The 24,569-nt window shown below is 47.4% G+C and overlaps 2 protein-coding genes across 3 annotated transcripts in view; one reads left to right on the top strand and one right to left on the bottom strand.

Annotated features, from left to right (window-relative positions):
* Positions 1 to 24,569, bottom strand: part of LOC114851766 (protein kinase C-binding protein NELL1-like) — a 126,816-nt gene that overhangs the window by 44,266 nt on the left and 57,981 nt on the right. The window lies entirely within an intron of this gene.
* Positions 12,251 to 16,702, top strand: LOC114851767 (piggyBac transposable element-derived protein 4). Its single transcript, XM_029143452.2, has 2 exons — positions 12,251 to 12,447; positions 13,321 to 16,702. Exons 1-2 carry the CDS (start codon positions 12,326 to 12,328, stop codon positions 15,278 to 15,280), a joined length of 2,082 nt encoding a protein of 693 aa, XP_028999285.1. The 5' UTR covers positions 12,251 to 12,325; the 3' UTR covers positions 15,281 to 16,702.

Below are 24,569 nucleotides of genomic sequence, written 5' to 3'. Positions count from 1 at the left end.
CTAAACTTTACACACATGCTCCATCAGAAGCACACATCTAAAGATACAGACGCAGGAAATGCACCTGTGAGCTGGTGGGGGTTGTTCCATGTATCCTGAACAGTGCCGTCCCGTCCTCCGTCCTCAGACCCAGCAGTGAACTCCTGTTGGCCCCGGTGGGAGAGGTTGTCTTTGGGCAGGACAGGGAGGCGGGGGAGGCGGGGGAGGCGGGGGGAGGCTGCACTCAGCACAGCACCAGGTCAACTGTGTTGCTCATCTTTTTTCACGCCTCACTAGCTGTGTGTGTGTTAGTGTGTGTGGGACCTTTCTACAAGGGCACGGAGCTCAGGGGGCAGACAGAGATTAATGACAGAACGTGACAACTCAATATGAAGGGAAGGAAGTTTTGTCATTGTATGGACAGCGGGGGAGGGGAGCGAGACCGAGCCCTGGAGGAGGAGGAACGCAAGGGGTTCACTCCTCAGCATGCAGTAATTCACTAATATTATAGAGTTTCACCTCAGACTTGTGTCATCGCATTAAAAAACTCCCATTCAAAATACAGAAATAAAAAAACTGCACATTTAAAAGAAAATAAGTTCATTTGAGTTGGAGCCAGTGTTGTGGAACCACCAAGGTCTTGTGTTTGCAGGAAATGCTTTTAAAAGTTAAAGGTGAAGAAGAATATTGTGTTAAAAGAGGTTTTTCATATTATGATCAACCAAAACTAAAACCAAAACCATTATCTTGATCTTTTTAACTGGAATGAATAAAGTTTATTATAGTGAGCTCCTGCCTTCAGCCTCTCATCCTCTAGATAGAACGAGCTGTGGTTGAACGTGCAGCACAGCTGGAGAGAATCTTCATTCCGCTGTTAAAAAGTCAAACAAACGATGACTTTGGGAAAAAAGCAGATTAAACTTCATTTAAAAACTACTTTGTGACACAAGTATTTCTTTCCAAAGTTGAAGTTCTTCACATAAAACTTTCATTATCGTGCATACGGTCTACTAACATGCAGAGATATAAATCTGACCGTGTCCAGTAAAAGTCCAGCTACAAACGTCCACGTCCACCTAATTAAAGTAATGAGGCATTCATGTGCTCTCAGGGCCTAATGTGTCTCACCAGTGGAAATCCATATCATCAGAGGCGATGCTGCAACGTCTGGAAGACAACGTGGACTAATGGAAAGGCTCTCAGCTTTAGGGAGTGAGGAATAGTGATGGATTTCCCCAGCAAGGTGGGGAATCAGTGCATTGTTGTCGCCCACACGGGGAAGCGCGCTTCCTTCAGTCGTAATCACATAAGAGCGCAGAGCTCAACATTGTTGTCTGTTTTTCCCGCATCCATCAATCTGGCTGTCAACCCGGTCGCCTGGCAACAGAGGTAAACAGCTGCATCTGTGACAAAAGACCTGGATGCAAACAAAAAGTGGGGACCTCTTAACACAGACCCGTGGGGTCAGAGTGTGTGGGGAACAATGCAGCCTCTATTCAGGCTCAGACAAGCCTTTCACGCTGCGACGTGTACATGTTGTACTGCACACGTAGGACAGAGGCAGCGGCACGTTAACGCTTTGCTATGTCGAGGACCTTGCTTGGCCTGAAGCTGGCGTCGAAGTAAAGGCACCAGCAGTCACTTGGTAGCAGGGCTTTTATTATATGCTTGAGAATTGTCAATTAAACACAGATCAAGATGGTGAAATACCAGAACGTGTTTTATCTGAGCACCAGCACAAGATCCCCAAAGTCGTCCCTGGCGGAGAGTCGACATCGCCCCAAAATCCTCATGTGGCCGAAGCACCCGACACCCAACTCCTGCAGGCTGTCAGGCAAAGATGGCAGCACTGTAATGTACATCAGTGCTCCCGTCTTTGTCCTTGCTCCTGCCTTTGTCCACTAAATAATTCTGCTCGCTTAATTTAAACCTCAGGAGTTCTGAGCCAGCTCCTCTCCATGCAGGCCAACACACCAGGTTGCTGCTCAACACTCAGAGTGACATCACCCCCCCCGCACACACACACACACTTCAAGGTCACCTACGGGTGGGATGCAGCATCAGCCAGATTTCAGCACAAAGCTTTAACCTGTTTTCCCCTGGATGATTTCGGTTCAGCAGTCTATTTCCACTTCATCTGCCGCATGTGTGCATTCTCCATCACTGTGATGTCATGATGAATGGGCGGCCAACAAAGCGGAGGAGGGGTGGAGTGAGAGGCGAGGAGAGGAGAGGCGATCTCTCCCTCTGCCTTTTTATCGCTCTATTTCATCATGGAAATCACCTCATTTACTCTCAGCACTTCTCCATTCATCTCTTATTGTCACAGGCAAAACCCATTTTCTATGGGCACCAGCAGTGTGTGTGTGTGTGTGTGTGTGTGTGTGTGTGTGTGTGTGTGTGTGTGTGTGTGTGTGTGTGTGTGTGTGTGTGTGTGTGTGTGTGTGTGTGTGTGTTTAGGAAACAGAGGGAGACAGAGAAGGTTCACAACATGCACTTACTGTACATTAATGAAGCCACACTATGTGATCGACTGATAAACATTTGTTGTTATCATTTGTTGTTATTTTTCAATTACACACTTTTATTTGGAGCATCAAACATTTTGGTCTGGTCTCGTGGCTCAATGCTAATTAAGAAATGTCACCGTTCAATTTAATATTAATGTGAAGCGTTGAAATAATCTCCCCATAAACAACGTCATTGTGAAAACGCGTGTGTCGCGATGCGGAGCTGCTAAATGACTGAGGACGGTTAATCCTGTTATCTTCTCATTCACTTGGCTTCATGACGGCGCGGTCTGACCCTAAATACCAAGCAAGACCAAAATTATGATGAGTGGGATCATTACGGCTCCGGGCTTTGAATTAAAGCTATAGTTCACCTGAATTCGAGCTTATTAAACAGATTTTTCTTTCTGCTCCTGAGTTTCTCCATGCTACGTTCAAAAGCTACAGGGCTTTCGATTTGCCTGATGTCTAATCATGTTTCAGATCATTGTTGGACGAGACACATACAGACCAAGCACCACTATGGATAGAAACTGGAGTGACAACTTCTTGTTGAGAGACTGGAACAGTGGGAACCACTAAACCATCCGCTGCAAAATGAACAAATTCAAAATGCAACATTGTAAGAAATAAATGAGGTGTTGCTGTGGTTGTAGCGCCAGAGTTTAGCGCTGCTCTCTTTTCAAAGATGAAGTTGGACGGTCCAGCTCTGCCCTTTTCCATGATTCGCCTCTGGGGTCCTGTCCGTAGACAAACAAATCCAAATTGCCGTAATAACCTTTTACTTATCAGTTAACAGGAGGACATTTTGTGTCTAAGCGTGAAGTCAGTGGTCACTGGAGACTCTGCAGCTTCTCTCTGTTTTCAGCAGGCTGCTGCTGACAAGACTGTGATAATAACATTATGCTTATCCTTGTAATGGTCATGTCTGTATAAATGAATTAACATGGGCCCTGATGCACAGACGAACGCCAGCATGTTGCTGTTGAGCTGTGGTAGTTATTAAATGCACCACGTCTAAGCTTTAGTGGATACAGGTAGAGTTCAGACACACACACCTTCAGCAGACTGAACACAGATGCTCCTGCAGCAGCTACACGCCGCCTCCAACCCCAGACACTGGAGATACAAAGCAGCTGATTACCAGCAATAAACACAACATCAGGCTCTGCAACACCAAGAGAAGTTTTGAAGAAAGTTTAGCTGATGTTTCAGACAAAGTTAATCCTGATTCAAGGGCTCCACGGAGGAGAAGAGATGTGAAGCTCAGGGTTGGAGCTCGATACATTTGCTGAATTTCTGCTCAGCGCTTCAGTCTCCAGTCCCCGTCAGAGTAAGAGTCCTTCAGTGGAGAGGCTGTGCAAGCTCATTAATGGCATGAATACAATCAATAATTCAGAATGAGGAGCTAAACAGAAATGTGCCAGCGTGCCGGTGCATTCAGGACAGCGGCAGCACGGCTGGTGGAGTAATCCAACATGACAACATTCACCTCGGATGATAGAGAGTGGAAGAAAACTATCAGGGTGCTCATGAATATGTAATGAAGCCAATGAGGAGCGGCGGAGCGGGGGGGGGGGGGGGGGGGGGGGGGGGGGGGGGGGGGGGGTGTCAGATCACGCTATCCAGAGAAAAAGACAATGAGGTGTGGGTCTGTAGCACATGGTCAAAGTGTGTGAAGATCTGAAGCTGTGGCACAATTAGAGAAACAGCTGCTGGCGTCTGGATGCTGCACCGAAATAAGACACATCAATAGCGGCTTTGGCTTCTGGCACCGAAAACCAACACAGCTCCAGCTCTTCTCCAGCAAACCGCTCTCCCACAGAAAGGCCGGGTCAGATATTAGGAGAATACACAGCGCACAGATATGAGCACTTCACCCTCGAGTGCTGTACAACAACAATCTGAGCCAAAAAATGGTTTCAGGCTGTGGTGATGGAAGGTGGGAGAGAGGAGGTAATAAGAGCAGAGCATCAGTGGGTAAAAGTGCAGAGAGTCAGAGCTCCGCTGCTTTTTGTCTCCGTCTCTGTGTGTGTAGTAAAGCAAAACAAGTTGGTTCAGGTCACAAACTTCAGCTGTGCGTATTTCACCTGCTTTATTGTATTGCAGCTGCAGTGGCTGGTAATAATCTCGTTTTCTACCAGGTTACTGTGATCATAGGTTTTATGGCCGCTTTGTGAGTTTAGACAAACTGAGAGTTGCCAGGAAGAATCTGGCAGAACATCCTCACGCCTTTAAACTCAAAGCTAGTTTGAGTCATGTGCAGTGGAGTCATGTTTCCAATTACAAGCCCACTGCCTGACGAGCTTCTCTCTTTACTAACAAAGTGTTTAATCAGAGTTTGTTTTCTGTCTGCAAACTGGAATGAAGAAAATAAAATAAAGTTCAATGGAGCAGAGAGTCGGATGGAAACCGTCTGTAGCTCCGAGACACAAGAAACGGCATCGATAGCACAGAGCTCATTCAAAATGAACTCATTAGCAGCTTTACAAGAATTAGCAATATACACGTAGTAACGATGTGTGATCACAAGGAATCTGTGTTCTGAACCAAAGTAAACGTCAAGCGTTCCATTCAGACGACAGTCACTTCTTCAGCGTGGATCCAAGCGTTGTGTTACAGTCAGAACCTGATGCCGCGCGTCAGAGGATTAACAGAGGGGGCCGTTCCTCTGCCTTTAAATCTCTCCTCTGCCAGAACCAGATCAATCCAACACTATTGATCTCAGGAGGTTCCGGCCTCAGCGTCCACTCTCACCTGTAGACGTGACCTCATCCCTCCCTCACTCATCAGCCTTGGACACAGAGGAAGTGTGCTGTGTGTGGCTGATCAGTGGGGGGGCGTAGATTCAGGCTAAAAGTGGGAGCGAGGTGTTGTCACAGCAGACCTGGAGCCATCATTCCTCTAGAATGATCATCTGTTGTCCTTATTACAGAGTTTAAACTTCATTTGAACCAACAGCTTCTGATTGGCCCCACGTCTGGATGCAACTACTCTGTGTTTGTATTACACCGTCATGAATGTAAATGCGTGCTGACTTTGTGGAGGTGCCTGTTCCCCCCCAGCTCAACAGCCTGTTCCTCCTGTTGCCATTTCCTCCTGCCCACAGATGATTCCATGCCATTACTGGGTCATGGAGCTGGCATCCGTCCCCTGTCAACCTTCCGAGTGCGTCAGAGCTCCAGAAAAATCACATCATCAAAGAGAAGCGCATTTGAACACGCTCCTGCTGCCGTCTGCTCGGCTCAAACGGAGGAGGAGCGGCATCGGCGGCGAGAGGCCTCGCCGACAGCGACGTCTCGCCGCTCCTTCCTCCTCGGAGCCGCAGTAACTTCATATCGCTGTTGTCGTCAAATCAGAGAGCGCGTCAACGTGTCACGTTCTCATTAGCAGACGATGAAAATAACAAGGCAGAAGTGAGGCGGCGGCATGAACAACAGAGCAGGAGCAAAACAGAAGGCAGACAATCAGGCCCACGCGTAAATAAGAGCAGAAAATTGAATAATAGAGCAAATCATGTGAGTTATGGCAACGCAGACATGCACAGAGTGAAGCAAGCTCAACGCGGGCATTTGGGGAAACGGAGGCCGCTTCGCTCGGGGCAGAACTACAAAGCAGAGGCCCTTTCACGTTTCCTTCACTGTACGTGGCACACGTCTGCGCTGGCAGTCTGTCCGCTGCCATAGCAACCTACAGCATCCATTTAGCACGGCAGGCTACCGAGGGCCGAGCGGAGGTCAGGACAGAACCCGCAGCAGAGCCGCGCTCGTCTGGAGCCGCTGAAAGTCACGAAGGAGGACCCTCACTTAGCGACGCTCCAGCGCTCAAGGGCTCAAGGGCTCCAACGTCAGACGCGGGACACGCTAAGCGCTGGATGAGCCGATTGGATGGATTGTTCGTGTCTTTGTAATAAGGAATGTTCTGTATCAGGGTCCTGACATGTTTCTATTCCAGTTTCCAGTTCTACTGTACTTTGCAGTGATGCATCACTGTGCTGCACGGCCAAGGTGCGAAGGCTCAGCTAAACATGGAGCATGTGCTTCGCGTGATCGCTCATGGTTTCATCCTAATGAATCCCACTGACCTCCCTTCATGGGGAGAAACCTGAGCTGTATGTAGCAACTGTATGTGCGCTTAAGTCCCTCATTGAAGAGCCTCTACGTCCTTTCCAGTCCCCAGAGGAAGGAACCAGTGAATCTTTCTCCACCACAGGAGACTGGCCTCTATCACAACAGGCACCAATTGGCGCCAACACCTCACGTGTCCATATTAAAGAACCATGAGCTCATTCTGTTGATCTACCTGTATCTCACAGGATTCCACCTCTACTTATCATGCATCCCATCACATTTATCACTGCAAAGCCGTTTCTCCCAGAACGGGGACCACCAGCCATAAAATGAGGAATGTGCTCGTTAAGAGAACAAGAGACTTAATCTGGACCTAGTCCTGGTTTAGATGCACCAGAACTTTCAACTGCCATGAAACTGATGCCATGAACTCATTTGATATTAGATTGTTTTTTGTGAGATGTTTAATGACTGATCTACAGATTTGCCAGGAAATTCCTTTCAAAGGGACATCAAGTTATCACCATGCTTTCCTTTGTGTGAAGGTATAAAACTGAAATAAAGATACTGACCTTCTTCATTTGGTTAATCGGTGCACCATACATACATGCTTATTTGAGTGCCAAAGTGATCGTTACATGTGTGTTGTGTTATGGTGTGATGGAACTTTGAGCTTGGTGGGAAGAGGAATGATTAGTTTTCCCAGATTTAGAAGCCGTCCAAATTAAAAAGTTTGATTCCTGATCTGAACAGGTGCAACTCTCACCACTGGTTGACCTCATCTCTCCGCCCTGCAGTGACCACTGCCCCAGGGGTATTTAAACCAGTGACACCCTAGTGGAATCGGATTTCCCTCTGTCTTCAAACTTCTTTTTTTTTTTTTCAAACAACTTTTTGCGTCGCATAACTTTTCTTTAATTTTCCTTTGTTCTTAAATTTTGTAAACTTACGTTAAACTTAGAAATACGAACAAGCAACGAATTTTGTTACTTTAGAAAGTCATCAAGAAACTCTGCGAAACTGAAACTATCAACAGTCCTTGATTCGCTATTTTTGATCGAACTAATTGAATTAGATTCCAGCCCGTTTCCTTTTTGGGGTTAGTTTAGTAGCGCTGACGTTTGGAAAACATCTTGAAAGTTCGGCCTGGCCGACTGTTACTTTGCTGAACCCGAGCCGTCATCATCGGCCTCTGGGTCAGGAATCGGCGCCCGCGGCACCTGGATCAGAGAGGACGCGCCTGCTCAACCGAGTAACGGTAGACGCTGCACAACGGCTACCGTTCCAAACTAAGGCAAGATGAACGTCTCTGATCCTCTGAGAAGAATGTGCGTATTCCAAATTTATTAGTTGTCCTTAGATTTGTATAAGTTAGAAACAAATACTCTTTTCGCTTGATCACAGCCACCTTGTCCTTTCACTCGTTGATTCATTCATTGCTGATTACTGTGTTTTCTGTGATTGCGTTCACATATGTTCACACACACACACACACACACACACACACACACACACACACACACACACACACACACACACACACACACACACACTCTGTTCTCTGTCATCCATTGCTGATCCTCTCATGCTGATTGTTTGCTCATTGTTCTGTTTATTTGAGTATTTCCGTATTATGTTATTCATATATCCAGTAGTATTAGATTAATAAAACCTAAAAGGAATCTGGTTTTGTGTGTTATTCTTGTTCATGACTAAGAACTCATTGAATTGACATCTGGCATTGACTAGATTGACACAAGCGTGGTTTCAGCTTTTAAACAAACCTGGAGCCCCAACTTCGAGGAATATTGATGTTTCTGCATTATTATCAAACTATTAATTTGAATCCGCTACATGTAAAAGCTTCCTCATCATCGGCTCAAATCACGCAGGCAAAAAGAGAAAACGTTTCAAGTTCGAGTGAACTGGTGGAAAATCTGCCCGGAGTTGAAGCGGCCAGTTTATAGTTCATTTGATGTCGATTCGAGCCGGGGGCTGGTGCTGGAAGGGCCGAGGCGATAAGAAAGTGGCCCGTCGGAACATTTAATGACGGCACGGCTGCGAGTGGTCACAGTTACCGTTACCTGGGCACCGGCTATCAGCTCCTGTGACTCGCTCTCTGCAACGTGACATTCTTCATCGACGGCGAGTCAAACGCTGCTGAGGACGACGGCCTTTCACGCTCATTAAAAACTGATTGCTTCCTATAACCGGGTTAAAGCACTGAACGCTGTGTTACATGTTAATGTGGCACATTTCACTGTGATACTGGACAAATGTTGGTGACACAGGGGCACAGGTCCACTACTAGTAATACTATGTACTGTACTACAGTACAGAGAAGTGGAGTTGAGCACTGATTGATCCGTTTCGGCATCATCAGCATTAGATATGGTGGGACTCAACACAACCGTCCTACTCCGGCAGCTTGGTGCCTGTTTTCTCTATGGCGCTAAAGTTACATGTGGCTCATCTGTCTTTGCTCTTTTAGACGGTGGGCGGTGGGAAACCCCATGTTGCCTACTGCATCCCAGGTTGCGCCAGTGAAGCTGTTACACAGCTCAGGGCAGGTGAAGGTGGAGGAGGACCGGGCTGCGCTGCATCAGAGCGGACGGAGACGAGACTACGCTGCGAGAGGCACGTTGGAAAAACCGAGAGGAATGAAATAAAGATGGAGGTGTGCGAGCAGGAGGCGAAGCTGGGAACCTTGGGAGGATGCGGCAGGCGCTGCTGCAGTGGTCTGAATCATTCATTCTCCTTTAGGTTTTATGGTGATGTCTGTAAACAGCAGCTCTGCGCTGGGTCAGAGACGACGTTCTCTGCAGCAGCGTGTGAAAGCTGCAGAGCGACTACGGATGCGAGGAGCAACGCACTCGCTGGTTCCTTATCTGTGGGTTTATTTTAACCACCATTGTGTGTCTCTCAGATAACCTGCTAACCCAGGGTCATAAAGGTTTTAGAGTGCCCATAATGTCCAGGTTGACTGTTTCCTGTCTGCCGTTTACCCAACAGCTGAAACAACATCCAGCTGATGCAATATGCATCCCGTCCTATATATATTTCATCTGGGGAAGGGTTTATAAAGGATGCATCCACGTTAACACAGCTTAGGGGTGCACTCAGGGCGAGCCGCGGTAACAATCGCTCCAGACTCCTCCCATGATCAACAAATAACTGAGCTGCATTCATACAAAATTGATGGAATGCAAATGCCTTTGTGCCGGCATGCGTTCTATCATCACGGGTTGGCGCCGGGTGGACGCTTTGTGCCAATGACTCACGGAAGCTTGGTTGAGGCCGCACCCACCGCCGCCATCCGCATCCATCACCCGCCCACAGACAGCAGGAGCATCCACAGCGTACAGTAGCACTGAGCCGGTGGCTCCAATCACAAACTCCCTTCACCCAATCATCCAGGACAAATTGGCAAAAACAAACCACAAAAAGCCTGAGATTTACCCACAACACGGATCCGTCAGGTGTCTCCTCACTCCATCATCCATCAGAGTTTACACGTACGACTCCAACAACATTATTGTGACTTTTCTGATTTGAAACACGTCACTGACGCCGTTTTAACACCCAGTAGAGGAAATGCATTAGACATGAATTTGCTCATACTGTTGCTCAACATAAAGAGCGCAGTTCTCTGAGACGCTGCATTCTGTCTGAGATAAGACAGAAAAGTGATTCATTAATCATGCCTAATTTTGTACATATGACAATCTGATCCTGAATAAACTAGAGAGAATCACTTCATAACAATGAGCATCCCCGGATTCCAATGGATTATTTATTGGCCTTCAGCGCTGGTTGACATCACCTCCTGGGACCAGTGTTTGTACCTGGTTTGTACTGGATGTAAATCCTGTGCGCAGCAGGATTTCCACCTATTTGAAGAGAATAAATAAGTGATGAGGCGCTTACACTGTCTTGGGAAATAGCAATGAAAAACGCAGTCACAAAAGGCTGAAATGTGAGTAAAACGGGACCTTTAAACTTGCCTGAATTTGAAATCACAGCAATGACAGGCTGAATAATTCATGACCTGTTCATGACTTTGGCTGTAAACAGGAAGACTCTGGAGCTTTTGCACGTGTTTACCGCTTGTGCATTTAGTTCTGCTGTGAAACGATGATGTCGCGGGGAAACCTGAGCGATGTACAGAAGTTTTACTGTTCCTTCAATTAAAAAACAAAACCAAAGCTCAGTTTCTGCACACGAGCTTCATCGTGAATCATGCTGAGCTCCGGTTACATCTGACCCCTTAAGGCCTCTGCTTTGAACGGCTCCTCCAAACGTAGTGGCAGCACGTAGGACACTTACGGCTCCACACGATGAATAAGTGGCATTCACTCCCTCATCCAGCTCCTCTTTTCTCCACGGACACTATAGGATTACAAAAGTGAGTGGGAGTTTATTCATCCTCTTCACTGAGGCCAACGCGGCTGTCTCTGATTTTTAATGTGGAAGAGAAGCAAGGTCAACAGCCGCCTGCTCGGACTCACTCTAAATAACACTGATGATTATTATGGGATCCCTGCACTTTCAAACACATATTAGTGTAAGATGTCATGCCTACGCGGCTGACAAATACACTGCCTTAGATAATAGGCTCCTGCACTCACACATCAAAGATTTACCATGCTTTTCCCTTAATGAGGTAATAAAAAAACTGCTCACTAGTACAGGAGGGGAATTACAAATGGTGATGGTACAACGGTGGATTCATGCAACGGCTGTGGATTCTCATAGACCTATTTGTCTTATGGCTGACACAACTAATGATAAAACTAATGATGGGGCATCCATTAAATCACTAAGTTCCTCTACAACAAACAAAGCAGTTGGCGGCAGAAAATGCCCACTTTGACTGATTTCTTTTATTTTTAGCATCTATGTGAAAGGTGAAAACAACATTAGTCACAACAGCAATGTGGAAAAGCCTAAACTAAATATGTTTACCAGTCATACACAAACACAAAGAAGTGGTACAGTACCTTTAATTTATTTGAAATATAAACATTGAAAATGAGATCTTGGATTTTCTAAAGGAGTAAGAATTCCTGAGGGCTTTTCTATGTGGAGTTTGTGTGCTCTCAGGTTTCATCGTCAATTTGGTTGGAGCCCCTCAACTGCCTGCAGGTACAGAGTGTGTGTGTGTGTGTGTGTGTGTGTGTGTGTGTGTGTGTGTGTGTGTGTGTGTGTGTGTGTGTGTGTGTGTGTGTCTGCGTGTCTGTGTGTGTGTGTGTGTGTGTGTGTGTGTGTGTGTGTGTGTGTGTGCGTGTGTTATGACCTAACCTGTCCATGTTGTACCCCACCCGTCTAACACCTGGGACAGGCTCCAGCTTGATTTTCAAAAAGCATTTAATTACACAACTAAACACAAATTCTCGCGTGGCCAATTCAGCGCTCATTTATAGCGCAATGTTAAATTTCACAGTGTGACAACAAATCTTAAATAAGACGTGCGCTAAAAAAAATTTAAATCTGCATTTCATTGAAAAACAGTTTGAACACGCGTTATGATCTAAACTCGCGGGCGTAAAGGTACTGCGGGTTTCTGAGCGCACCTTCACTGCGCGTCGATCATTGGCTGCAGCGTGAAGCACTCGGACCTTGTGTCCAACGTAATGCGCATGTTAATGGCGCACGGTGCGGAGGACACGGGACTTCCTGTCGGAGCGCCGACGGGTGCGTAAAAGGAATTCGCTCCAGAGTCCAGGAGACGCACGGGCAGCGTGGGCAAAACTCAGTGCGCAGGAAATGTTTACACGCGCAAAGACGGCTTTATGTGCGGCTGAGCCCAGCTCGGACCTGGAGCCCGAGAGCGACGACAGCAGACTGGACGAGGACTACACACCGAGGACGGTGACCCGGGGATCGAAGTGAGTAGAGGCGCAATCGGACCTGGGCGACACCTAACGCTTAGACAATAACGCGTGCGTTTGCGGCGTTTCATCGCGGCGCAACCTGTCGCCGAGGTGCCAGACTTTGCGCCAGCGCCGCTTCGTCACCGCTGTTTCAGAAGTCCATTCATTCAGAAAAGCAGCAGCTGCTGCCGCTGGACGTCATGTACTGACTTTGCGCACCTCTTTAGCCATTTTGCGCTGCACTGAAACGCTCACGGCGCCACCGTGCTTCTTTGTGTGAATTCCTTTTTGAGGGTTGGACCCAGGATGTGCGTGGCAGTCAGTTTGCTCAGGTTAACGCCAGGTAAACATTTTAAGTGTGGCCACAAACATGAGCAAATCACAGCCAGGCACTGCTCAGGTTTAGCTCAACCCACAGATATTACAGTAGAATTAATCATTAACCGTATGAATCAACGTCAGAGACCCATTCACGCCATCTGAAACCTATAGCAGAACTTGAGCACAACAAAACAATGCCATCCAATTTACCAAATAAATACGAGTCATTATGAAGCAAACCTCACAGATGGTAGAAAAGTTCAATTTCAGCACCTAAATATACTCACATCTTTATATGTTTGATATAAGTCACATGTCAAATATAAAATTGTGGAGATTGAATAAAATAAGTCTCTTTGTCCTGGATATGACACAGTACAAGGACACAGCATCTCTTACTTCATGCTGTTATGTGATGTTATTATTCAAGTGGGAGCGACGCAGTAAATATGCACATTTTATTTCCCTCTTTCATGTTTTCGTCATGTTTTGTCTCTAGGACTGTGAAAGGCCAGCACACTATTAATCTTTACCCACCTGCTTTATTTTTGATTCATTTATTTACAGGGAATACTTCAGCGAGGAGGACACTTCAGATGAGGAGTGGAACAGAATGCCGAGGAAGAGAAGGGCTTCCAGGAGGAGGTCTCTGTCTGCCTCCACAGTGTCACCTCTGAAATCCCCATCCAAGAAGTGCCCACGGAGCCCCAACATAAAGAAGAACCTCTGTGCGTCGCCTCTGAGAAAGGCCGCCCCCTCCCCCAATGCCCGCAAGACAGTGTCCACTCAGAACAGGAAAAACAAAAGGGGAAAGAGGCGAACAGATAGTCGTCTCATGGGAGAGGAAGAGGACAGAAGCAGCGACAGATGGCGCAGCGTGGAGGAGGAGGATGTGGAGCCTCCTCAACCACGGTTCAGACCCGAAAGAGACACAGGACCCCAGTTGAACAGAACTGCCAATTACACGCCACTGGAGCTGTTCCAGCTCTTCTTCTCTACGAAAGTAATCGATACACTGGTAAAAAACACCAACGCCTACGGGGCAAAGAAACACCAGAACCACAGAGAAAGCTGGGTGCCGGTCACCACAGCCGACATGCACTCGTTCCTCTGCCTCGTCCTCTACATGGGAATCGTCCCGCTAAAAACCCTCAGGGAGTTCTGGAGAGGGTCTAGGTTGTTCTGCTTGCCGTTTCCCGCCTCCGTCATGCCCTGCAGGCGCTTCCTGGCCATCTCCACGAGTCTTCACATGAACGACCCCGTGGTGGAAGCAGCCAACGACCAGAAGAGAGGGACCTCGGCGCACGACAGGCTTTGCAAAATCAAGCCGCTGTATGAGCAGATTTTAGAGGCTTGCAAGACTTTCTTCCACCCCTACCAGAATATCTCCATAGACGAGCGTATGGTGCCTACGAAAGCAAGGATTGGCTTTAAGCAGTACATTAAAAACAAGCCCACTAAATGGGGCTTTAAGCTCTTTGTGCTGGCAGACTCCGCTTGTGGGTACACCTTAAACTTCTTTGTGTATGCGGGAAAAGAGGGCAAACCAACGGGGAAGGGCGTGGGCTACGATGCCGTCATGAGGCTGCTCAACATCCCCTTCCTGGGGACAGGATACCGGCTCTATGTGGACAATTTCTACACCAGTCCCACTCTCTTCTCAGACCTCCTCAAGAGGAAGATCTGGGCATGTGGCACTATTCGTTCCAACATTGACGGGTATCCCAGAACCACGAACAATGATATGCCCAAGAAAGCCCCAAGAGGAACCATCCAGTGGCTCAGGAAGGGGCAGCTGCTGTTCGTCAGGTGGTTGGACACCCGGCAGGTCACCATGTGCTCCACGATACACAAAGCCTACAGCAACGACATGGCCGAGCGCAAGGTGAAGGCTGCCAACGGCCGGTGGACTGTTAAGCAGGTGCCCGTTCCAAGCTGCATCAAAGATTACAACCGTTACATGGGCGGCGTGGACTTGTCGGACGCGCTCATCGGCTACTACAACGTCATCCACAAAACCCACAAGTGGTACAAGACTCTGTTTTACCATTTTGTGGACATTGCGACTGTGAACGCCTTCATCCTCCACAAAGAAATGTGCAAGCTTCAAAGTCGGCCGCCCATTAAACAGAAAAACTTCAGGGAGCAGCTGATTTTGTCCCTGGCAGCCATTGGCTCGACCCCTAGTCGCGCACATCCACAGAACTTCATGCTGGCGATCCCCCCACTCAAGGTCCCTGTGGCACCCCAGGCCCCGGTCCCCCCGTCCAACGGCCCCCCGGCCTCCTCTACGGAGGCGCCACCTCCTCCGTGCGAAAGGCCCGCTTTCGGCCACCTGCCCTCTTACTTTGTAGAGCAGATGAGCAACGTGGCCCCTCGGAACCGCGCCACTGCTGGTAGGAGGGCGTGTGTGGTCTGCAAAAGAAAGTCCCCCATTTATTGTACCACGTGCCAAAAAACCCTGTGCTTCACCTCCTTAAGGAACTGCTACAGCAAATGGCATAGAAGCAACGGAATCTGTGTGTAGGCGACTAGGTGTGTTTATACTGCAGCTGTTTGATCAACAGGGCTTAAAGGCAGCAGTAGGCCCTATTCTTCATTAACGTGTATTTTTAACCAGCTCAGGTGAAGCTTTGTTTTGTTTTTGCCAGGTTGGTGTAGATAAACCAGTGTTACCTCATTAGCTCTTTACCTCATGACTACACTTGAACTAAAAGCCTTTTCTAGAGTCTGTATGTATGTTTAAAGCTTGGGATTAGGAAATTAACTGCTAGAGAGAAGAGTTTGTCCTCTAGCCTTCACTCATTTCAACAGCTGCCTGCTTTTATTAAAACATGATTTACCTTCTAAAGTCTTACAGTAAACCGCTGTAGGACTCAGAACTTTGAGTTAAAGCATTTTAGTCTGAACCTACTGTAAACTTGGCCTGTGTGGACACATACATGGGTCATACACTGGACTCACTGGAACCAGTGGCTCTGTGCCACTACTGAATGCTGCACACATCTACCTACAGTGTCTGTACCTGGGAGATGAATACCTCATGCCTGACCTCTTCCTGCTGTAGAGTGATTGCAAGATGTACTCTTCATAAATTACTGTGGAGAGATCACATTACCACTCATGCTTACACATGTAACCCTGGAATATCACTGATATTCCCTGTAGACAGCTTAAAAACTGAACTGGTTGTTATCCAAAAGCTGAAACAAAGAGTATCGCTGTATTATTATTATTATTATTATTATTATTATTATTATTATTATTATTATTATTATTATTATTATTATTATTATTATTATTATTATTATTATAGTTATGGTTTTACATACAGTAGAGAAAAAGGAAAATCTGTGACCTGCTTCTCTCGTATTCACAAAGCAGCTAAATGGGTTGTAGAAATGAGCCAAAATCCAATCTGGCACATGTCTTTGGACACGCTGCCAGACATTTTATTTGAGCCCCTGTGATGAGGTTCATTAGGTTCATTAAACGTCCAAATTATTTCAGTATTTTAGATGTACATATATATCTGCATATTTGCTTTAGTGAGATGTAGAAGAAAAGTGATTAGAATAGTAAAAGATACTGTAGAAATGATTCTGATTCTGAAATACTTCAGCGATGCTAAATACTTTGGGAACATATCCTGTTATTATTTGTTAACTTTGGAGATGTTTCTGCCACAACATCACGTCTCCGTCAAAGCCACCTATCGACTGTTTTTTTCCCTCTTTATCCTGTCAGTGTCTTTAGTAGCATACTTATATTTTTGACAGTTTGACAGGCTGAAAGTAGTTGTGGAAGGTTGACCTACTGTTCTGCTGCTGCTGTGCATATGTTGTTTATATCTGTTCTCAGGTAAAGCTGTGAAACAGCTGCTGTCAGAGTCTCTAACTCGACCTCCTGCGATAACTTGATGTGAGTAAATAAAGCTGTGTGATGATGATTTGTGTTAATTATCTAATTCAAACACCAGATTCCTGTCAGGTAAACGGCCACTGCAGCTCTATTCACCTGTCTTACACAGAACCTCTATGTTTTTGGTGCTACTCTAGTATATAATTAACCTCCAGCAGTAGCTGACTGCGAGTGAATGAAAACATGTTGCCTGGTAATTACATTTTCAGGGAATTATTCTCAAGTAACAAAAGTATGATCAGAGCCTGAGTTTGCTCAGTGAATGACTTGGCTAATGGCGATGAGCTTGTTCAAACATATTGACTCAAGCAAATCATCATAGCATTAAAGCGAACATTGCATGACAGTTGTGCATTTTGTCTGCAAATGAGATAATCTTGCCTTTAATAACAGCTGGCGAGGCAATAAAGCAGAGGTAACAGGACTGAACTCTGCCCCGACGCAGCTCCAGTTTGATGAAAGCTGCATGTAAACGGCATTAGCAGCCAGGCGGCGGCGCCGCTCTGCCTGTGATTAATAGGCTGATAACTCATTCACAGGCAGCGGCTGCAGACAGACCGGCTCTCAGGTGGGCGTCGTGATGCCAGCGTCCCTCTGCGATTGCGTTTCCTGCGTGTGCAGATAAAAGACTGTTTAACCTTCTGCCAATCACGTTACTTGCTTTTCGTTTGAACATTAACATCGGGAGCAAATCTGCAGGTGCATATTATATTTCAGTCCATAAAGCAGCGGCTTCACGACGGAAAGTTGTTGTTTCCATTTCACAGGAGATTAATAATTTTCAGCCAGGCAGACTGAGCTCCGTCTGTGACTAAATTTAATGTCCACAGATCAACCATTTTAGGTGTAATGTGTTCCTCGCTGCTTGCAGGATTATTAGCAATATCACAGAGAATCTTTTAGTGTTCAGCCCCAAAGCCCAGCGGTTTATGGTACATATTTCATGTCCTCCTCGGCAGGTGCATGCTGGGACGAGCTCTGGACTTTTCTAAACTAACACTGGTAACAGTAAACACACTGGTGGAGCTATGGCATCCAGAATTAACCTTAATTTCGGTTTTAGTTGTACCTGCGTTACATTAACCACCCAAAACAACGGTCTCTGTTAACTCTGGGTTCAGCTACACGCAGCAGCTGCCAACAGATTCTACCTCAGCTCCTATGTTCCAACTGGTGGTAAAGGTCCCGAGTGTCAAGGCGCTCCTGGAGACGTTCCAGGGGTCAAAGGGCCCGCGTGATAAAGCAGCAGGTATCCAAGGTGAACTCCAAACCTTGCTCAGTGGACAGTGCAGTGCTTCATCACCCTGTGACCTTGAGAAGGGGAGGCAAAGATTCAAGCGTCTGCAAAACAAGGGCGTGGACCGTCAGCCTGCATGGAAACCGTCTCCATCAGACCTCTGGACACATTATTCACGGCGTCAACCCGGTGTGTGACCCCGGCCTCGGCCAATCAGACGGACAGCATATGCCTTAACAACACTACGTGCCCCGTCATTATGGTAATGGTGCCGAGTGTCAACACCCCGCTGCTGCACTCTGATGCCTTATCACATCATTACACACCATTACGGTTCTTAATGAAGTCAACAGCTCCCAAACAGAGGATGCCCTCTCCGCTGTCTGACTCATTAAATAATCTAACATGTGAATAACACAGGGCTCAATTATCGAGCCTCCGAGTCGTCCCCGTGCCGCCTCTTCACACCGTGACCTGCGCTGTTCTGATTGGGATTAGAGCAGTTTATCCCTGAGGCAATATGAGCTTGTTATCGCATATATTTTACTTGATGTCTATTAGATATGGCTAAACGAGCCCTTACTCTGCTTAGTGTTCCTGTGATGGACAGGAGCCATGTGTCTGGACCTGCGCTGTAAGCTACACTATTAACGAGATGCAGCAGCTACAGGAGCGTCAGGTGCATTTGATTTACAGCTCCACGAACTACAGCCTTGATGATGTAATGATATTGTCCATTAGTGATTTATTGCAGGATGCAGAGTTTCTTGATATGAGCGTCACTATAAGATTAAATCCAAGTAGTAGAGAAAATACCAGCACCGCTACACACAAGGTCATGTTAGTATAAACTTTTACATTTGCTCAGAGGACGGAACTGAACAACCTTGAACTGGCAAACTTGCTGCTGCTGCAGGTCCGTCAGCATGTTGAGCCGGAGCCCAACATATTTAAGTTGCTGTATAAAGCTTCAACTACTTGGAAATGTGCACTTCTGACAGTGTCGCTGCCGCCGTGCAGGAGTGTGTGAGGTCTCTCCTCGCCGTCCATCACTTCCTCTCCACTCGCTGCAGGACGTTCAAATGAAAGTCAAACCAAAATTCCACCAGCTGCTCTTTATTAACTCTCAACCTTTCAATTCTGCCATCTGCCAGCTAGCGAGATGAATATTTAAAGTCTTTGGGGAGGGGTTGTGCCGATAAACAGAGGATCCATGTTTGTGTTTCCCCTCACTCGCTACCATCTTTCACTGACAACATTCAAACACTAAGCTCGACACCTGCTGTTACACGCTTAACCTCCCTCTCTGCGCCGTCTTGTGACATTTTGGATTTACTGTAAAAACAACCTAAACACTGGGGACGATGTTCACTCGTTAATTAGCTCCCTTGTGGTGAAAATAAGTCGGCTCGTGGAAGTATATGATGATACTGATACCAGGCAACCAGAGGCGCGTGAGGGAAAGCATAAATTATTCCAATACCAGAAGCTCCCTGATGGGATTTGTAACGGATCTGAAAACATGGCCGACACCCGGCAGTGATGCAGTCAAACCTGTGGCGAGTCGTCGCGACCCGTGAGTCAGATGCTGCGTGAACCACAAACGCGAACCTCTGACGGAGCTTCATGAGCTGCTTCAGTCACGCAGCCCTGGCGGAAGCAGGCCTCGTCTTCCCTGACGGTGCCGCTGGGCCGGGCCGGGCCGCACCGCTCCGAACCGCTCCACGGCGCCGTCGACGCTCGGGGCAACAGGTGCAGAACGCCCGGGCTCTTTGTACTTCCAGCATCTGCATTAGAGCTGCAGGCACTTGGCAGGTATTTTCGGGGAAGCAGCAGATGAGGCTCCGGCTTTTGCTATCGCGCTATTAAAAACCCCTTTGAAGTGTGGCACAGTTGAGCTTCACATTGAAATGCACTTGGTGGCGTTGACGCTAAAAACAGGGCCGACACTGGGAGCGTAAAGAGAATGATGGGACGCGTCCGCAGCTACGGCTGCAGACGAAGGAAGAAAGATGTGCAACATCTGTTTGCAGCTTGTACAGTTACAGTATTTACAAGTGGGTGATTTTCAGCAAATACTGTAAAAAAGAAGGTTGTAGGTGTTAGAAACATCAGTGATGTCTATTCAACTCTAATGAATAGAGAAATATTTTATTTATTTGCCTGATCAACAGATCCACTGATTGAGGTGAGAGTCAGAAGGAAACGTTGTTAGTGGTGTTAATTGTCAGTTAAACGTGGTGCGAGTCTGACACAACCACTCCGAGCTGTCGCCAAGTGGAGCCGAGCGCAAAATCACTATTCAAGGAGAAATCCTTGACACGCACCCGACAGCGAGGATCAATCCCACAAACAAAGCTAAACTTCACGGCACACGAGCCATCGCATCATTTCATCAGAAAAGAGATGACGGAGCTAAAAATATTCCTTCATCATGTTTATATCCACGCAGGACAGGATGATTTGTGCTACACGTTGCTGCGCCACATATCTTTTTCACAGCTGGCGCTGCAGCACTGGATGCTAATCTCTAGTTTCTCCAAAGTCCGTGCCTTCACTAACTTTGTGTAAGACATTAATTTAGTTCAATGACACTGAGGCATTGAGTTCTTTTACTTCTTCACTCATTGAGTGTGTGTGTGTGTGTGTGTGTGTGTGTGTGTGTGTGTGTGTGTGTGTGTGTGTGTGTGTGTGTGTGTGTGTGTGTGTGTGTGTGTGGAAAAGGCCAAGGACGCTGTTTGAGCTAAGTGGTTATGACTGATGTCCTCACAGTCATAATTGTGTCATTACCACCCTGTGGAACATGATCATTAGTCCCTGCGGTCTCTGCTGTAATTAACACCGGTGACGGCTGAGGGGCAGACGAGGGAGGAGAGTCTGTCTGGGTCCAGACCGGACCACAGCCACGTCTCCACCTTCCAGCCAAAACACACAAGCCATGACCTGAAGTGGTCAATTTTCTACGAGCCGCGTCCCGATCCGGGGGCTCAGTCCCTGGAGACCTACCATTCAGCTCTGACTGCTGTAATGCCTCAGCGCGGCCTGTGCAGATCAAAGGCTCCTCCAAGTGCAATTTACATTTTACTACGTTTATAGAATAGGATTAATGTTTCTGTGGCAAATGTCAGCGATTAAACATCTACTGCAGCCACACGGTTTCATTGTAGTAAAGTTAGGTGCTAAACGATGAGCGCGGCATGTACAACCCTGTGCAACACTTCCTACACTTCTATACAAGCAGAGCCTTCAAAACATGATTCCACTTCCACATGTGAAACATTTCTCTGCAGGTCTGACCCAGCTTCACACAATCACAGTCCACGATACATATGCATGACTTCCTGAGCTGCGGATGCGCGTCAAGGTCAGACGCGCTGATTTATTTCCTGGAGGGTGCCCTATGTGACACCCTGCTCACCGGCGCAGGCTCCCGCCCGCGGGGCCTTGGGAGAGGACGGCCGCCGAATCAGGCCGCGGCGGCGCTTGAGTGATGGCGGCGGCGCTGAGAAATAATGATGCGCGGACGTGGAGAGAAGCCGAGCGCATCGCGTGATGGAGTGCTGCGCGATCACAAATAACACTGTCAGCCCGTGTCTGCCACAAACTGTAAGCACGGCCGCAGCTTACAAATGATCAGCGCCGCGTTCGCCTCGAAGGCATCGCTGCGTCAGAGGCGACCGGAAGACTGATGAGCGCCCGAAAAAGCCGATCCTGCATCGCTTCCTGGAAACGAGACCAACGCGTGAAGGGCGTGTCCCAGGATCCGGCAGCTGCTGGTACAGCGTGTTTGAAGTACAAGTACTGCTGCTGCTGTACATCCAGTCATTGTGCCTGGAAACATGAAGAATGAGAATGATGCACAGCCCATCTGTCAAACCATTAAACACATAACGTGCAGCTCAGGCGTCAGAACAACCACACTCAGGATGAAATTATCAGTTTTACACCCTACAACTTAAATAGTCAATAAATGTAGGCTTTAAAACAAGTTTTTCTAATAAGGTCACAGTCGTAACGTGATTATTGCCTTAATTAAAGACTTTTCTCAGCCGCGGCCGTCACTTCAGCAACCTGATGGCAGACCACATCCCCACGACTATGACAACAGGGAGCCGCAAACTGTTCTAGAGGAAATAATCTGCTCTCTCCCATTAGAGCTACTTAGAGCAAATACGTTTTGCAGGCACGAGGGGGGCTTTTGGGCTCAATTCCAAAGGAAATGTGAGCATTTTTAGGCCACAGAGCACGCGGCGCCGCGAGCCAGCGAGGCTTCTGGCCCGAGGATTACCGCCCCAATCCCCCGCAGCTCCGACGCGCTCAGGAAATTGAACAGGAGTAAGCAGAGATAAATAAGCATATGAGGAATGAGGCGAGGCAGCCGAGCGACGCCAAGGACGGCGTTGGCAGTGTCGGAACACATGCAGTCAGTGCAGCGCAGATGGCAGAGATGGATTCCACCCAGCGGAGGGGAGTGGGACGGGGAGGGAACCGAGACCGGCACAAAGCCCTCCACACCGTCATTTAGTCAGAGGACTATAATTCATTACGGGGCTTTCACTGACCTTTTACCAGAGTGCTCGCCCACTGTGACTCCAGCGGACCTCTGCCAGCGCCTGCACCAGGCCCAGTCACTCCACAGACGCCCCCACACCGACCTCCTACCAGCTCGGCTGTCAGCACCGTCCACTCTGTCATTATCTCCGTCCGAGGAGGAAAAAGTGGGGTTTCGTTGTTCTGCCCGTGTGTCTTCTCGCTCATAGTCAGTCTCCAAACCTAAATAAGGATCTAAATCATTTATTTAAACGGGTTAAATGGAAGTTGTGCTCTAAACAGTGGTCTCACAGCTGCATGAATTAAAGTCAGTTCAAGGCTGATGATTGAGGCTTTGGTGCATTGTGCTTACTCTCTTTGGTGTTTTGTAGTAAACAGAGTTAAATCTTTCAGCACGGCCGTCATCCTGTGGACTCTTTGTCTCCATCTGCTTATTTACCGCCCGTCTGCGTGCGCTGCCGCTGCAAAGCTCGCCTCCGCGCCCTCCGTACGAGCGCACGGCGCTGTTGCTCATTCCTTCTCTGTCATTACGTCCTTGTTTTAACATGGCAGAGGCTGAGTTCCCGCAGAGAACTTGATTGATTCGCAGAAGTACAAACGCGACCAATTACTCTTTAATGCCACTCAGTGAAAACCAATTCAGCTGGCGGCGGTCGCCGGTGCCACGGGAGACAGACGCACGTCTCCGCTTTCATCATCACAGGACGAATAAGGAAAAATGAGGATTATCTAAACGGCTCCCAATCAATGAATCACTTTCTTTTAAATTATGCCACTCAGAGCACATCACATTAGTGGTGATCAGTGCCGCACTGGGAACTTTATTAGTAATGACTCAGTACCAACACGGAAGCTTCTAAGCGCCTTGGATCTGTAGTAAAAAGCATATGCACTGTATTAACTCTGACCTGTTGAATAGCATTTACATTAAATAACATTTGGTCTTAGTTAGTGAATGAATAGTTCCATCATGTGAAGACGCGCTTCGTTTTCCTGTTTTTTTTTTTTCCTGTTGTTCATGCATCACTCACCACAGGGGGCACAAACCTGCTGTCACAGACCAGATCTGATCAGTGATGACCAAGATGGTGACTGTTCCAGATCATCATGATCAGTTCTGAACCGTAAACAATGTGATGTCGACTTGTGACTGTTAACGGTGACGGGCAAACTCTCTAAAACAAATATTCTGCCTATAACATTATTTCTGCATTTTCCAATTATCAATGAATGAACTGCACCAGCTTTATGCATGACTGTAGGGAAATTCATGCAACATAAGTGACACTATTTCAAACAGTAACAATTCTACAGTATGGAATTATTGAAAGGCCTTTGACTTGGTTTCATCAAAGGAATTAAACGCCACCAGAAACGGGCTGCGGTGGAAAACGAGTAAAACCTTCCTGACACATCACAGCTGTGTATTTCCATGTTCCTCTGGCTCCTGGTGTTGTGTGACTGGACTCAGTGGGAAGACGTTAGCAGAAGCTGTCAGTTTTAGCGGATTAGCTGCAGCGAAAGGGCAGGTGCTGCAGTCCAGGTGGAGACGCGTCGTGTACTTCTGAGCTTATCTGAAAAAAACAGGGCGGCCACACAAGCCACACACCCACCAGCATCCATGCTGTGGAGGCTCTGCAGGACGGCAGTGCCCTTGATCAGCTCATCCCTGACCTCCATGGACACGACGCCCGGGGATCTGCCTGTCGCCGCATCCTCCCCACCACCACAAATGAGTGTTTTCCTGCCTGCTTTGGTCTTTTCAACCCACAAGCTTAACGGCCACCTTATCTTATCGCATCTGCAAACACATGATAACAGACATCCTCTTCAAGCGGAGCAACACAGAGCGACATGACGTTTGCTGCTAGAAAAATGATTTCTACCCTACATAAATCAGTTACACATATACAGTAGAAGACAAGGGCACAAGAGTCACTGAACCACAAACCCGAGCGTTTAGGAGGCATTTCAAGACCTGAAGGACCCTCTAAAGTGTTTTTTAATAGGTCAGTCTTCTTGGTTTAATGTACTTAGATCCTCAGATTCCTCTGTGGATTTTTGCCGCTGTACCATGCAGGTCTAATAATAGTGAAAGGAATATTAA

This window comes from Betta splendens, chromosome 3, assembly GCF_900634795.4.
Source record: "Betta splendens chromosome 3, fBetSpl5.4, whole genome shotgun sequence".
NCBI classification, from domain to species: domain Eukaryota; kingdom Metazoa; phylum Chordata; class Actinopteri; order Anabantiformes; family Osphronemidae; genus Betta; species Betta splendens.
This window is presented reverse-complemented; position numbering and strand designations above follow the sequence as displayed.

Excerpts from the sequence above, each read along its gene's own strand:
- LOC114851767 (XM_029143452.2), top strand. The coding sequence starts at position 12,326 with ATGTTTACACGCGCAAAGACGGCTTTATGTGCGGCTGAGCCCAGCTCG. Across the intron at positions 12,448-13,320 it reads ACGGTGACCCGGGGATCGAA|GGAATACTTCAGCGAGGAGG; the intron begins GTGAGTAGAGGC and ends ATTTATTTACAG.